The sequence below is a fragment of the Silurus meridionalis genome, chromosome 9 (assembly GCF_014805685.1).
Source record: "Silurus meridionalis isolate SWU-2019-XX chromosome 9, ASM1480568v1, whole genome shotgun sequence".
In the NCBI taxonomy this organism is placed as follows: Eukaryota; Metazoa; Chordata; class Actinopteri; order Siluriformes; family Siluridae; genus Silurus; species Silurus meridionalis.
Genome location: NC_060892.1, coordinates 14,834,384 through 14,849,968, shown reverse-complemented (window position 1 = coordinate 14,849,968; position 15,585 = coordinate 14,834,384). Strand labels below are relative to the sequence as shown.

The following is a 15,585-nucleotide window of genomic DNA, read 5'->3' as shown; positions in this document are numbered from 1 at the left end:
AAAGATAATTTCATGTCTGTAATATGATGATGATGCACGCAGTACCTAAAGAACACAAAGAGTCTGACAGGAAAGCACTTTCACTTGTCACCAATAGTCCAGAAAAGTCATTCAGAGTTCTAGTTGTATCATCTTTGTCCAGGGATGTGCTCTGAAACACAGATGCTGTTGGGTTCCACAAAAACTCAATTCAATACATGTATCTTAATAACTGTGAATACTCCATAATAAACTTTGGAAAAGGTGGCTTGTAAATTCAGTCAATCTGGCTTGTTCTTCTAGCACTTTAATAACTTATTATTCTCAATTAATGATACCATAAATATTTACACTACTTTTATGACTGGAATGTGTGCTCTAATTAGCATTGTTACTGCAACAAGTATTCTCACTAGTCTTATAAGTAGAACTAGTGCAAAACGTAGCGTTCTATAACTGGTAATAGCATACTGGTATTACTACTGAGACTAGAGATCATTATCGTTAAGACTGTACATATCTTTTGTATAGAGCTTTTTAGAAGATTTTAGATTAAAATATATGACTTGAATTAGCCATTATGTTTGTGGTAATAAATGGAACAAGCACTCACACTGCTTTTATTTAATTAACTACCATTCTCACTAATCTTATGACTGAAACCAACAACTACATTAACGTTTCATAACCAGAACTACAGCTCACATTAGTGTTGCTAGACTTTGTTAGTATTGTGACTGAAAATACCAGTGAGTGAGTTTTCAAAGGTTCTATTTTCCATTAGATTAAGAATTTGTTTTAATTTTTAAGATTGGTATAGATGCAAAATGCCCATACTAAGAAATAAAGCTAAAATCTTTGGCAGATCAGTTTTATATGGTAGTTGTCCAAAGTTTGCTAGCTTAAAGAACACTACAATACAAAACATTATAGTCCATAATCTACTTTATACAGAAACATGAAAAAAATTGAAAGCAAAGACAATATTAGCTAAGCCAATTAGCGAGGTAGTTATAGTTAGCTATGGGTTGTGCTTTAGCTTGCTAAATTGCTGCAAATAATTTAGCGTAATTATAATATAATGCTGACTTTATTTACAAATTAATACAGAAAAATAATTTTTATTATTTATATTTTTATTCTTTATAATTATTTAAACTGATCTAATTGACCCAAGTGCTGCTTGGATTTTTGTTGCTAAGCTGCCTGAACCAGAGATGTCATCGAAATTATTTTTAGAGATATTTTACTTCCTGTTCTAATGTTATGGAATGTTGAAGAGCAAACTATGATCTTTCTTAGCCGGAAGAGATGTTGGCCCAGTATCACACAAAATTGAGTACACGCCTTACATTGTGGCAACCATTTTAGTATATCTTCTGTAGGAAAACACTACAAAAATTTTACTTGGATATATGTTAGAGTAGTCAATGTGCAGCTTGTGTAGCAGTATAGATTTACTGTCCTCAAAAAAAAAAACCTCACTATACAGCGATTATTGTCAAAATAGCTGGCAACAAATGTGAGTACACCCAGTAAACATGTCAAAAATGTGTCCAAAGTGTCAGTATTTTGCGTGATCACCATTGTTATCTAGCACTGCCTTAATCCTTCTTGGCATGGAATTCACCAGAGCTGTACAGGTTGTTGCTGGGACCCTCTTTCACTTCTTTATAATGACCTCATGGAGCTACTGGATTTAAGACAGATGGTGTTCTCCACCTTCTGCTTAAATGGCCAGTCCATCACCAGTCCATCACCTTCACCCTCAGAAAGGCAGTTGTCATCCTGGTGGTGTGTGTGGGTCATTATAATGTTGGAAATCTGCCATTCAGCCCAGTTTCTGAAGGAAAGGCATCATTTTCTGCTTCAGAATGTCACAGTACATGTTGGTATCCATGTTTCCCTCAATGACCCGCTGCTCCCCAGTAACAACAGCACTCATGCAGCCCCAGACCATGATGCTACCACCACCACCATTCTTGACTGTAGGCAAGACACAATCTTCTTGGTACTTCTCACCAGGGCGTTGCCACACAAGTTTATCTTGGTCTTATCAGACCACAAGACATGGTTTCGGTAATTAATGCTCTTGGACAGGTTGTCTTCAGCAAATTGTTTGCGGGCTTTCTTGTGAGCCAGCTTCAGAAGAGGCTTCCTCCTGGCATGATGGCCATGTAAACAGACGTGTTGCAGTGTGCGCTGTATGATCTGAGCACTGACAAATGGACCTTCTGCTTCTGCAACCTCTAAAGCAATGTTGCAGCACTCAAGCGTCTGTTTTCTGAAGCAGCTTCTGCACTTGATGCACAGCATGAGGACTCAACTGTTTTAAATGACTCATGACTCAATGTTCCTGCTTGAAATATGTGTTGATGTAAATCCTTCGCTTTCTGTCTGTATGTAAATTGAGAAAACTTTGTGGTTATTAATGTGAAATAAAAGCTATAATTTTGTGACTGTAAAGTTCACAAACAGCATAGATGTTGACCCACTGTATAATCAAATTACATCTGTGTCTTTGTTGCTGCTCTCTCTGTCTCTCTGGTTGCGATCTTCTCATTGACCAAAGCTATTTTTGGTACGCCTTCCTGCTCAGAAAAAGTTCCGCTCTCAGAAGAAAAAAATCTGGAGAGGACAAGGAGGGTCATGTGGCTGCCGGGTCCCACAGGGTTCTCAGACCAGATCTTTCAAAAGCTCCATGAGAAACTGAACATCTCCACTCTGTCTCTGTTGGCTATGTAAGCCACTCCAGCTCAGCAGATTTTTTTTTTTATTTGGGTGTACAAAGCACAATGAGGAAACAGTAATTAACTCATCTAAACAGACATGCTAAAAACAAGGGCAGGTGAGCATCACCTGAAGCTTCATCATAAATGAATAACCAGAAGACACAAGCTGAGCAAACACAATCACCATCGCAAGCATTATATAACTGGGTTTAAATGTGGCATTGCATTGACTGGCACACAACTAGAGTTCTTGGCAAGAGCATAAAATCGACACTGCATACAAAATGCTCTTCAGTACAGCACTCTGACTCATAAATGACATTTAGGGAGAAGTAAGAAATGAAAAACAATCATCAATCATTTGTGTTTCTCGGAATGTCCAAGTATGTAATAAATAAAAAAGTAGAGTCAGGCTATACCTCAAGATGCTCCTTCTACTTTCTTCGCTCTTCTCTACTTTCTTAATCCAGCTCTTGTTTTTTCCCCCACTTCTCCAATGCTTCAGTCTTTCTCTCTTTTCCTTTCCCTGACTTTTTTCCCCCTCCACGCCAGCCTCCCTTTGACTCCTGGGAGCTTTGACCATTTAAGGAGAAGGCTTTTTGTGCCTCTCTGTGCAGCTACTGCCGTGTGTGCTCTTTTGCCTGACAATCCAGTTTGCTGTGTACTGTGTACCAAAGTGCGCCTGTTTGTACCCTATTCACTATTAAGATAAAACACTACAGGCAAAAAAATAACTTGTCCTAAACAAAATACATTGCCACCAATCTACACTAGACAACCAGTGCTTTTTTTGTTGTTTATTTAAAATGGAAACTTCCTTCATGAGATCTGCATTTATTCATGCACACAAAGCAAAAATCTACTCTTTGGATGGTGACTGAATTCAGATGTTTCTGACTGTGATCTACAGTCGGCAAATTATTTCAATCTGTTATATAAAAAAAAAAATAAAAAAAATAAATAAATAAAAAAACACCACAGGCTGCTATAAAACATTTTAAAATTAGTTTTACAGTATAAAAAACAAATGCAAACAATATAAATTAGGCAAATTTAGAGACTCAAAAAACCAAAATCAAAAACCAGAACATCAAACAACAGAAAACTGCTTAGAAAGTCAGTATTATAAACTCCCAGCATTATTTCACTAAAGACAAGCACTCCTATGTCTTCTATAGAGTGTGTAGTAATTGCTTTTTTTATTATTTGTTTGCTTATTCAACAGGGACAATACACTAGACATTGTTACACACTGACAAACGATGCCGTGTATATAGGACATATAGCATAAAGCTAGTTTGTGGCCATCGTCTCTAAAAGGTGTGTATAGGTGTGAGTGATTAGTAACCTGGTGTGGATAATTAGTAATCAGGTGAATGTAAGCGTGACAGTCTGTTGAATGGAAGTGAAGTCTCTGGTGCCATATTTGAATGTTGCGGTGTGTTTAGGTAAACACAGTTCCCTGGGGGATGTTGCACATTGTCTGACACACACTTATTATTTAGTCCACATTTTGTAATTTATATGTAATGTGAGCTTCATATTAAACCCCCCTGTGCCTTGAAGAACTCAAAGTTTGTTTGAGAACATTTTAAAGGCCAAGGACTAACAACAATCCAAATATTTGCACCATATTCAAATTAAATGGTAAAAATGCCATTAATTATTATAAACCATTTTAAGAGATTGATGACATGCAATCCCAAATAAGTTGATTTCTGTTCTAGGCTGTAAGACCACAAAAGATTTCCAGCAACTTCCCTTGAATTATTCAATGATATTCAGAGTGAGTAGTTCATAACATCCATCACCCAGCTATAATGTTTTTTCTCCAAAAGATTTTAAACATTTATAGTGCTAAATGACACCTATCACACACAAAAAATCCAGTCGTTCTGTTCATTAAATATGAAAATAAAAGTATAAATATGTGCTGTGAAACAGATCTTTTCTTACCTCTGGGTTGTTATCCTCAGCTCCTGTGTACAGAGAGCAGACACCTGTTTGAATGGAAGCGGTTACAAAAGAGACACATAGGTTTATTTGCATCTCACTGGACCGTCATGCAAATGATAGTGTTACAGTGCATTAAAATGGCCAGCCTTCTCTACACTGACGTACTGAAGCTGGTTCAGACACTATTGGTGGTCGAGTTTCCCATAATTCTTTTCAATTCCCTCGTCTCGCTCTCACTCAGTCTCCATATCTACGGGCAACAATAACCTGGCAACCATTTACATGATCCTCTTGATCACACTGCCCACATTATGGACCTGTGTGTGTGTGTGTGTGTGTGTCTTCTGTTCATAGTGACCTTGATATTTCAATTTAGAAAAGGGATTGGGGAAATTATTCTGCTTCGTAAACCATGTTCGGAAGTGCTAGCTAAGCGAGATCAGAGATGAGCATGATTGAGACACACACACAGCAAGACTCCATTCCACAGCTGGATTCTTTAGCTTCAGCTTGATTCATTGATCATCTATGGCAGAGTTTACTCCTGCTGTCTGCATAGATTTCAGATTTGAAAGTCATGAAATCTTTTTTGCATCAGAACCTTAAAAGGGCAACTCTTTTTCTAAAGAAACCCCCTGAACTTCACATAAATGTAAAGGTTTAACACAACCTTATTAGAGAGAATTATGTCCATTCAAACATAAGCTACCAGAAACCAAAAAGGGGTACATACAAAATATTAGACAGGTGGGTTTAAGGTTACGGCTAATTGGTGTGTGAAAAAGAAAGTACACCCTCTTTAAATTCTATGCTTTTAAATATGAGGAAATAAAAATCATCGGTCTTTATTAGGACTTAAAATTAGGTAAAGAACTTCAGATTACACTGTCGTTATTTTTTATTTGTTTTTAAATCAAGCCAAAGGAAAACCAATTATATTCAATAGCTTGTATTGTAATAGCATGGTTTTGGAGGACCTACTAATCTTTACAATGTTGCTTTAGTTGATTGTGTTTTGCAGGCATTTGATATGCACAGCTCTCTTAAGGGCCTACTAAGCATTTCAGTCAGCTTGAGGTCTGGACTTGGACTGGGCAATTTAAACACCTTGCTTCTATAATTTTCCAGTCATTCCGTTGTAGATTTCTGTTGTGCTTGGGATCATTGTCCTGTTGCATGAACCAATTTCAGCTAAGCTTTTTTGTCCTCACATTTGACTCTAGAATATTTTGGTATACAGAGGAGTTTATGGCTAACTCAATTGCTGCAATGACTTGCCCAGGTCCTGTGGCTAAAAAACAGTCTCAAATAATATTACTACCCTGTTCGACTGTTGCTATAAGATGTTTGTGCTGATATGCTGTAATTGGATTTCACTAAAATGTGTTACTGTGCATTACAGCCAAACCTTTGCAATCCTGGGCCATGTCGCCATATTTTTTATATGAGAGAAGAACACTTCCAAACAAACGATAATTAAGTCTTTTTTAATTGCACCGTCATGAACTTAACATTTAACATTCTTAGAAACTGAGATGTAACCCTTAGACTTTTTTTGCAATTAGGGGTAATTATGCTGAGACATGCTCCTAGGAAGATTTGCAACTGTCTTGAATGTTTTCCACTTGTGAATAAATGTTCCTCACTATAAAATCGTAGACCTAAATTTGGTTGGAGATGGCCTTATAACCCTTCCCTGACGGATCCCAGGTAGCAACAATTGCTTTTTTAAGACCATTGCTGAGGTCTCTTCCTCCTATGCAAACAGTAAAGATACACTTAGTTTTCCCACACATGGCTTTTCCATTTTGCTTTATTTTTGTGAAATAACTAATGACAAGGTGTCAACGGTCATGTGGTGTTGTTCCTCTGAGTTTATATTAACTTAATTTAAGGACCCACTAAGGATCAGATGATTTTAAAATTTTGTAAAATGTGGGTTTTTAATTTTAATTAGAGCCTATTTTGCACCTTTTCCCATCAAAACATCTAAAGGGATGTATTTGGTCTGCAACAATGTCTAGTTAGGTGGTACCTAAACATCAACATGCTCCATTTCAAGTTTCAGCAAGTCCAGGAGTGGAGCATGCTTTGCCCTTTTGGTATTTTAACATGCTTAACAACATGAGTAGAAAAGAATCTCAGCAATCTGTTCATTCTCCTCTTTTTTTTTCTTTTTTTTTAACAAGGTGTTTCAACCCAATGAACTGTCACTTGCCATTCTGTGTAAATTTTAAAAGCTGATGTATCTGAAAATCTCATTAATTTGGTATGGACATTCATGGCGTAATAATGGAGGCATAAACAATTATTACTGAAATCCGCTAGACAATATAATCCTAAAGAAAATAATCGTGTTAATGTTTGCCTTATTCTCTTATAAAAATATTTGCATAATATATTTAATTACCAGATGTTTCTTCTCTCCAAGTGAACACACAACGCACATATCTTTTCAATCAACTTTAATCAGCCTATGAAAAGATCCAGAAAATGAGAAACAGCTACACTAACAATTATCGGCATTAAAATAAGCAATTTGAAGTTTAAAATTTAAATGGTAAATATGTAGCATGTAGCTCGCTTAAACTATATGTAATAATCTATAATTAGTAATTAATTTCACATTGTAACTGAAATGAACTCCTGCTAAAAAAGCTTCCAGTGAATTTTTTTTATTTAACGTTCATTTACCTGCTCATTTGCCATGCAAATGTGACACTGTTCAACACAGCAGAGTAGAACAGGAAAAAGAACGGTCACATGATAAGAACGATAAGGTCATGCAAGATCAACCCTTTCCTTGCTCCTCAATTTACATAATCTTCACATGAAAACCAATCTTTATTACCAGCTAGCCCGTATTACACACACGCAGGGTGTCTGAGAAGAAACAGACATTTCTACCCTGCCAGTGTGTTATAGGGGTAGACAGGATGGAAGGAAGAAAAGCTGGATTTTATAGGAGTTTGGATGGAAGCCATTGAGGCCCCCTGAGGATTTAGCAGGAAGAGCAAGAAACTACCCAGAAACATAAAATAAAAGCTAAAATGGAGGACTTGAAAGTTAAGAAAAAGCAACCAATTTTGAAATAAATCAAAGTAGCAGTTACCATTTGTCATGTTCAGGTTCACAGGTTGTGAGATGAAGACACTACAGACTGCTGGATGATGCCTCTCAGTAGGACATGACGAATTATCAGAAGACTTTTTATTATAGAAGCATAAGAATTAGTCAGATGCAAATATACTGTATGTACATGACAAAGACAACATAACAAAAGTGATATGATACAAACAACTATAAAATGTACAGGACAAATGTAGCTCAATCATTTGTTTTGCTATTTTCATGGCTAGTTATGAATTGTTTTTACGTTTATTTCTTTGCAGGATACATTTTTGCCAATCACTGGTATTTGTGTCTCCAACCTCTATGTAAGATTAAGATCCTCTCTGCTCTCCTTTTATAACTCTCCCAGATTGCTTGATCAATAATCACCATATTTTTCTTTCATTCTTTAGTTAGAACTCTGCCAGAGATAAGGTTTATGCCTTATGTTCTGCACTGTTAAATAGCCCATAATGAATTTTTAAATAAATATATGTTCAAAATAAATATTTCTTGTGCCATTATTTAAAAACATTTTTTAAAATTCATCCGGATATCTTGTATCCCCATGATATAGTTTTCCACTCCAATAGTTGATTTTATTATAAACTAGGTAGGTAAAGTTCATCATGACCAACTCTGATGTTGGCTTGACCAAGCTTCTAAACTTTCAGACTGTCTTTAAAATGGTATGAATTTTAAATAAAGAAAGATGCAAAAAAAAAAAAGACATTGTGACAGAGAGAAAGCTACTGGTTTGAATGATTATACTGTAGATACATAAATAGACAATCCATGATAGGACCTCATATGGAGTGAGAGATTGACAAGTATATAGATGGAGAATTTTATTAGTAGAAAGACAAGAAGGAATGAGATACAGATAGAATGATTAAAAGAAATATGGAGAGTGAAAATGTGACTGGTAGTTGATAGAGAGATGGTAGAAAGTATGGCATTGAGGGATAGATATATAAGATGGTTATAGATATATAAGATGAGTGTGTGCATTACAATAATAGAGTTAGAGGGAAAAAATTGGGGCATGAGCATGCAGATATGTGGGAGTTATGACAGTTATTGTTTGAATCATAAACATTCTGAGCCAGGATCCGAACATTCTCTTAATATAAGTTTGTGGAAGTTTTTGAGATGTTTGTTCATCCAAAATGGAAATTTCGATCTGCTTGAAAAGTCAGTGAAAGGTCGGTGGTCAGTTTAGTGCATGTATATTGAAAGCTCTAGGAGGAGTATTGTTTAGAAGTTTTAGGCCTCCCAATAATAATAAGCTTAAAAAGCAGAGCAAAACTTCATTATTTGAAATCCATAACAGACCTGTTAGACATCCTAATCCTAGACAAATAGCAGTGAACCATAGGACATACCTTTGCGCAGGAAGAAACCTGAGCCTCAAGTCCCCTCAGCTGGTTTTCGGCATCTGTTGTTCTACTCAGAGCTTCCTCCACCTTTAGGCCTATGGCCTCCATCCTCTCCTTCGTCCTTCTCTCGCTTTCAGTTAGCACCTCAGCAGTTTGCAACGCCTTCATCACCAACACCTCCACCATTCTGAGAGACTCCAGAACTTTCTCTGCAGCGACACATTTCCGCTCATCTCCAACCTGCTCCGTCTGCACGCCCACGTCTGCCCTCTCCACCTGGACTCGGGCTTCTCTCAATTCCGTTCTGCTGTTTTGGACCTAATGTAGACATTTTCAGAATGTTTACAAAATCCACTTCAGGTGGTTTTTAAAACTTATCAGGAAGTGGCTAAGAATATATATATATATATATATATATATATATATATATATATATATATATAAATAAATCTTTCACAAATACATACATGGTAAAAGGAAAGCCAGGAACTTGAGTTTGTGCAAATGTGACCTTAGACTGTTAGGGATGGCAGAAGTGCATGGGGTATAGTTGGTATAGTAATATATAGTTACTGTATATATCCTGTAGTTTTCAATGAGTGTAAAGTTGTTACTTTAGTTGTTTAATACAAGTTATTTTTCTAAATATAGATTTATTGTTTAAATGATATAGATATACTTGTTCAATCGAGGTTAAGTAATAGACATATTTAAAAAATGAATGGGCTGTTGATACAAAAAAAAAAAAAATGCCGTGCATTTCCTCCGTCACCTCTATTTGTGCATCCTTCAACTGGCTCTCCAGAGAACCGAGCCTTTCCTTGGTTGTACCATGGATGTCACTGGTGTTCCAGTTTCTCTCATCCTCCACCCTCAGAGCTCTCCACCAGGTGATGGGTGGAGCTTTGCGCAGTTCCTGCCTCTTCCGGTGTGTTTCGATCTGTCTGCGCTTCGGCTGCTGGTCCCATGGAAACCACGGCCGCTCTATTTCTCTCAGACTGCACCACACACACAAAGTTTGGACACTGAACTGATTCTAAAAATATATATTTTTAAAAATATTTTAAACATGAAACTAGATTCTTGACTTATCTTCCCTATTTCATAGGTTATATTCAAATCACTTTGACCCAAGAGTTACATTTGAAAAAGTATCTTTTTACATTTCCAGGCATCAGGACACAAATCTGCTATCAGAGCAATACTGGAGTTTGTCCATTTTCTTTATGGTAATGTATATAGACATTTCTGATAATAATTGGTTTAAATTAAAGATTAACTAGCTTGGGTTAAAAGTGAATAGCATGCAAAATAATTCAAATAAAAGGCTGAAATATATATTTATAATAATATGCTTACATTGTCAGTAGCTGCTTGGAGCTTGTTTGCTCTTTTTGGTCCTGTAGGAATGCTTTTGGTAATGATTCATCTCTATATGCGTCCTGACAAGCAAGAAATCAAAATCATGTAATGTAGAGTTTAGGTTTAAAACGAGGACAAACTCTTAAGTATGATGATGTGCTTTTCCCCCCAATTCATAGTACCCTAGTGGTTAGCAGATTTTTCTTCAACAATCATAGAATCAAACATGACAAAATTGTATGTATATAAAAAATATGCTCTCCTTTTTCTCTACCTGTTCTGAATCCCTCCACCTGCTACACCACACACATAGCTTTTAAGTCAGGAACACAAATATAATAAATAAAGGCAACCTAGAGGTTTAGGAACCCTCTGTTAGGAAACCCTGGCCAAGTAATGTTTCCAGGCAACAAAAACATGCCACTACACACTGGAAATTTCTCTTGCTTAGTATGAGAGCTAATACATTAAAGATTTATTTCTTATTACACCACAAACAGTGTTTATTTATTAATCTATAATTTCTCACCCGCAGCTCTGCAGACTTGATCTTGTGGATGAAATTGTACAGATCTGTCTTTGAAGATGAAGGAGGCTGAGGCTCAGGCACTGAGCTATTGTTTTCTTCTACACGTGTCTTCTAATACCAAAGAGAGTAAACATCACTTCTAACCAGGAACTGCCACTCATCATGACTAAAATACACAATGTGCACAGTAATTCTAGATGTGTTTCTTTTACCGGCTCAGCCTCCTGGATCTCACGTTGTAAGGAGTAGTGGTTTGGTGCAGTATTATTTTTCAGACTTGCTGAACATTTATCAAACCTGCCATAAAACAGCAGATCGGGTAAACCAAACATTAACTGTGCTTAAGGGTGGCACTGGTACAATGCAGGGTTTTTCAATCAAACTGGTGAATCCATGATTAAACATAGAAATAAATAAATGTAAAAAAAAGAAAAAAAGCGTCATTCAACATTATAAAAGTTTCTTTGAAATTTGTTCTAAAATAAATAGGGTTGGATTAGGGAATTAGTAAATGCAAAAAACTTTCTTAATGATATATATATATTTTTTTAATTAATAGTTTACTTTCCAGCTATAATGTGTGCAATACATTCAGAATTTCAAAGACAAAGAAAATACAGAAAAAAGACAGTACTTTATATTCTTCCTATGATCTAAAGGAAATCAAGTAATCATGTGACTTCATGTTGACATACAGAATATTCCATTTTTTAGGGCTTAATGTGTTCAGGTAACAGGATATTTTCTAAAGTATTTTAGCATTTAACTTTAATTTCATGGTAAAGTAGAGGTGTAGTAAAGTAAACAGGCCACAGATCGGTTTTCTAAAATTTTTATGAACACAAATTTATCCATGTTTAAAATGTCTTTAACCTTTACTTTTCATGCATATTTTAAATTTGCCAGCTATTAAAATTTAAAAATCAGTCATTACAAGTTTACTTTAAAAAGTTGGGATTCACCTCATAAGAGCTTGCTGTGAGTGCTCCTGTAATCTCACCAGATCACACTGCAGACCCTAAGAAACAAAACATAAAATGTGACCAAAGAATGTAATTTGCTTTAATACAGTATATAATTTGAATTAAATAATGTGAATTTGGTACATCAACGATTCTTTGGTAATCCAGAAATGTTTCCTTAAACTTTTGTAGCATGACGTTTTTCTGAAAGCGTAATTAAAACACAAATTGTTAGTGAATAGGGTGTAAAGAATACTGTACTTTATTATTTTTTTAGACATGCATGTTTTCTTTTGTTTATATTCAACAAACTAGGCAAAATACAAAAAAAAAACCACAAGAATTGGACAGTGAATGACTGAAAGAATGAAAGAGTCTGGGAAGAGATCAATTTTTTAAAAATTACAGTTTTGGTTCCAACAGAATAATTTTAAGATGGAATAGAGGAGAGATGTTTTAAGACTGCCTCACACCCACAATCAGACACTGAGGTGGAAACTTAATGAAGGAAACCTTGATGAAGGAAGGTTGGAAACCTTAAAGGAATTTAAAGGAATATGGAACCAACATGGCTATTATTCCAAATAATGCCTTGCAATGACAAAAACACACGACTTGAAATTGCCTGTGTGTTCTCATAAATACTCTCAATTTCCTCTCAGTCACAGCAACACAGTTCAACCAGGTACTCCGAATATGAAAGCAAAATCACAGCATAAACAGAACTTCATTGTTAAGATTCATGGAGGAAACATGTTAGCTGACCAAATTGGGAAGGAAATTGGGATCAAAAATCTATGTGAGACAGACTGGTAAATAACTGAGCTGTGACCCACTAATGAAACAGTAAACAATGCTTTTGCAAAAAGAACATATAAATGAATACTGTGTAATTGCTCACCTTAGTAATTTCTCTTTCTTTCACTGCCAGTAGCATCTGCAATTCGTCCAGTTCCTCCTACACACAGTAAAGTGTGTAAAAATAAAATATAACAAATTAAATATTTGCAGAGAAACATTAAATACAAAAACACACCGTTCTTTTCTTAGAGGAAAATAGTCAACACCAGGTAATTGTTACCACCCTGAATGGGATTACTTTTCTATAAGCACAACAGTTTATCAATGAATACATTCTTTTGTTTATTAAAAAAAATATTTTTTGTCAATTTATAGTTACATTTAACGTTGTGCCAGGTCCACAGAACCAGCAAGCCCTGGTAAAACTTTACCTCAGATTAAAATCGCTGAGCATGGAAACTCATTCCATAAATGTCATCACACAAGTTTTACTTTCTTAAATATCAACAGTTTTTTGTTTGTTTATTATTAGCCTTAAATTTTGTAAAGTGTCTACTGTATATATGAAATTAACTGTTACTATTAAAAATGATAATGTATTAAAATGAGTACTTACTCATTGTACTCAAATATATTGTGAGTCTATAACTGACAATATAAACCTGTGATTTGCAGCTGCACTACTGTCAGAGCCACTGTTATAGAAAATGAATCAACACCTCACAATGAGAATAGAGTATAAACAGCTACAAGTCCTCACCCTGACATATGTGTTTGCTCCTTTGAGATTGTTTATTCGATCTTCTGCAATGTTTCTCTCCAGCAGCAGTTTTTCATTCTGCAGAAAAAAAGTGATAAAAGGTTCCACATGATTGCTTTAAATAAATATTGCTCAAATAAATGACACAGTGTACCATCTCTTCGATGACTTTGATACGAGTCTTCAGGTGTTCAATCTCCTTTATCTAAAAAAGGAAAACAAGCCAAAATACAAGAATAAATCTCAATTTTCACATTCAGATTAAAATAAAATGATTATTAAATTGTGTATTAAAAAAGCAAACAAGATTGTATTGAAATAAATGGCATAATTTCACAAAATTCCTAATTAATTCCTTGAAAGTAGCATGTTTCCTTCCTTATTTATAAATGATTTTCCACATAATCACTAAACAATTACAGTCTTGGGGAGTAGCTAGCTATAAGTAGCAATGTAGCTAGCTTAACTTGCTTACTTTAGTAACTAGTTACTGTTTTACCAGTAATTAACTACTACTTTCTAAGTAGCTTGTAATGTAGTTAGCTAATTTCTCAGTACTTTGGCTGAAGCTTAGCGTAAGGCCACCACAGTTACAAATTCAAAATGGCCTGCCTAATGTTATTATTAACGTTTTATTCTATATTTTAGTGTGGAATAAATGTCATCATACAGTGCATATTATACAGTATATTAACCGGACACAAGCCTTGCAAACCCAATATATAGAGAAATCCAGCTAGCTCAAAGTTAATGATGGACAGTCATTGTTGTTTGAAAGATATGCTATGTTGATATTGTTGTGGCACTGAGATGTTAAGATGCTTTAAAATTCTTTAAAATTGAACTGAAATTCCACACTTGTAGACACATTTAGTTGACTAGTCAGTTAAGTAGACAGAAGTATTAAAAATGGACAGCCAGCCAGATGTGATAGATAGATAGATAGATAGATAGATAGATAGATAGATAGATAGATAGATAGATAGATAGATAGATAGATAGATAGATAGATAGATAGATAGATAGATAGATAGATAGATAGATAGATAGATAGATTGTTATTAAGCAGTTAAAGAAACCATTTGTTGTTCTAAAAATTTTAGTTTGTTTGTTCACAGACCAGTGACTGGCTGTAAGCCTGAGCTTGGCTGGTTTTCTCTTGACTTTCTCGCCTGGCCTCCTCCAGCTCTTCAGCCAGACATCGAGCTCTTCCTGCTCTCAGCTGGGCACTGAGGAGGTTTACCACATTACACAATACACATAACACACAAGTAACAAAGAGGTATTTTTTTGTATGGATGAAAAAAAACACTGAAAATAATGCAGCACCTTGCTAGTTTACTCTGAAGCTCTGAAGCATCCATCATCAACTCAAGGTTGGTTTCCTCGCACTGAGAGATGCTCCTCAGCAGGCTGCTGTTCTGTTTTCTCAGTCTGCCCTGAGTGTGTTTCAGCTCAGCCACCAAGCCCAACAAATCACCTGCGTCACTGGGGCCATAAAATAACACGCCTTTGGCTAGAATATCGGCTATGATCCTAATCAAGATCATCACATACCATATATATTCAGACATTTTTTCTTTGTCTTGTTAAATTTAAGAGGCTGGTGAGAATGATTTATAACTGTACGACATGTCGTTCATGAATTAATAAATATAATAGGTGGAAAAATTTTGTTCTTTAAAAGGAATAAAACTTCAGGTTGTACTGTTAATGAAAAATAGTTACCATTGATTATTTTCCTATAAAAGCATGTCACATGTTTTTATTCTTAACATGCAAGAAATAAAAAATATTTTACTAACCAACTATACTCGCTTTGGTCTGTAAATATAGTTTCACCCGATGAAGGAGAATATTCAGCTTCTGAGAAAACAACAGCATTAACACAAGGTTTTATAGTTTTAAAATGATTGGCACCAATAATAATAATACTTTAATAATTATTTATTTAGAGAGAGAAAAAACACTGAACCTCTTCTTCTGATGTTTAACAAAGTTGGAAACACGTACA

At 35.3% G+C, this 15,585-nt stretch overlaps 1 protein-coding gene across 6 annotated transcripts in view; it reads right to left on the bottom strand.

Annotated features, from left to right (window-relative positions):
- The window catches only part of mrvi1 (murine retrovirus integration site 1 homolog), a 38,259-nt gene that overhangs the window by 19,591 nt on the left and 3,083 nt on the right, over positions 1-15,585 (bottom strand). For 5 of the 6 annotated variants that reach the window (XM_046857436.1, XM_046857433.1, XM_046857435.1 and 2 more), the window contains 16 exons: positions 15,377-15,437; positions 14,901-15,059; positions 14,692-14,800; positions 13,726-13,776; positions 13,572-13,649; positions 12,912-12,968; positions 12,155-12,214; positions 12,011-12,066; positions 11,261-11,345; positions 11,049-11,159; positions 10,517-10,599; positions 9,930-10,155; positions 9,164-9,475; positions 7,780-7,873; positions 4,668-4,711; positions 46-151 (listed from right to left, as the gene is read on the bottom strand). In XM_046857436.1, coding sequence (XP_046713392.1) covers positions 46-151; positions 4,668-4,711; positions 7,780-7,873; positions 9,164-9,475; positions 9,930-10,155; positions 10,517-10,599; positions 11,049-11,159; positions 11,261-11,345; positions 12,011-12,066; positions 12,155-12,214; positions 12,912-12,968; positions 13,572-13,649; positions 13,726-13,776; positions 14,692-14,800; positions 14,901-15,059; positions 15,377-15,437 — 1,692 coding nt within the window. The remainder of the gene's footprint in view (positions 1-45; positions 152-4,667; positions 4,712-7,779; positions 7,874-9,163; positions 9,476-9,929; positions 10,156-10,516; positions 10,600-11,048; positions 11,160-11,260; positions 11,346-12,010; positions 12,067-12,154; positions 12,215-12,911; positions 12,969-13,571; positions 13,650-13,725; positions 13,777-14,691; positions 14,801-14,900; positions 15,060-15,376; positions 15,438-15,585) is intronic. The other variant, XM_046857434.1, reaches the window with a different exon arrangement.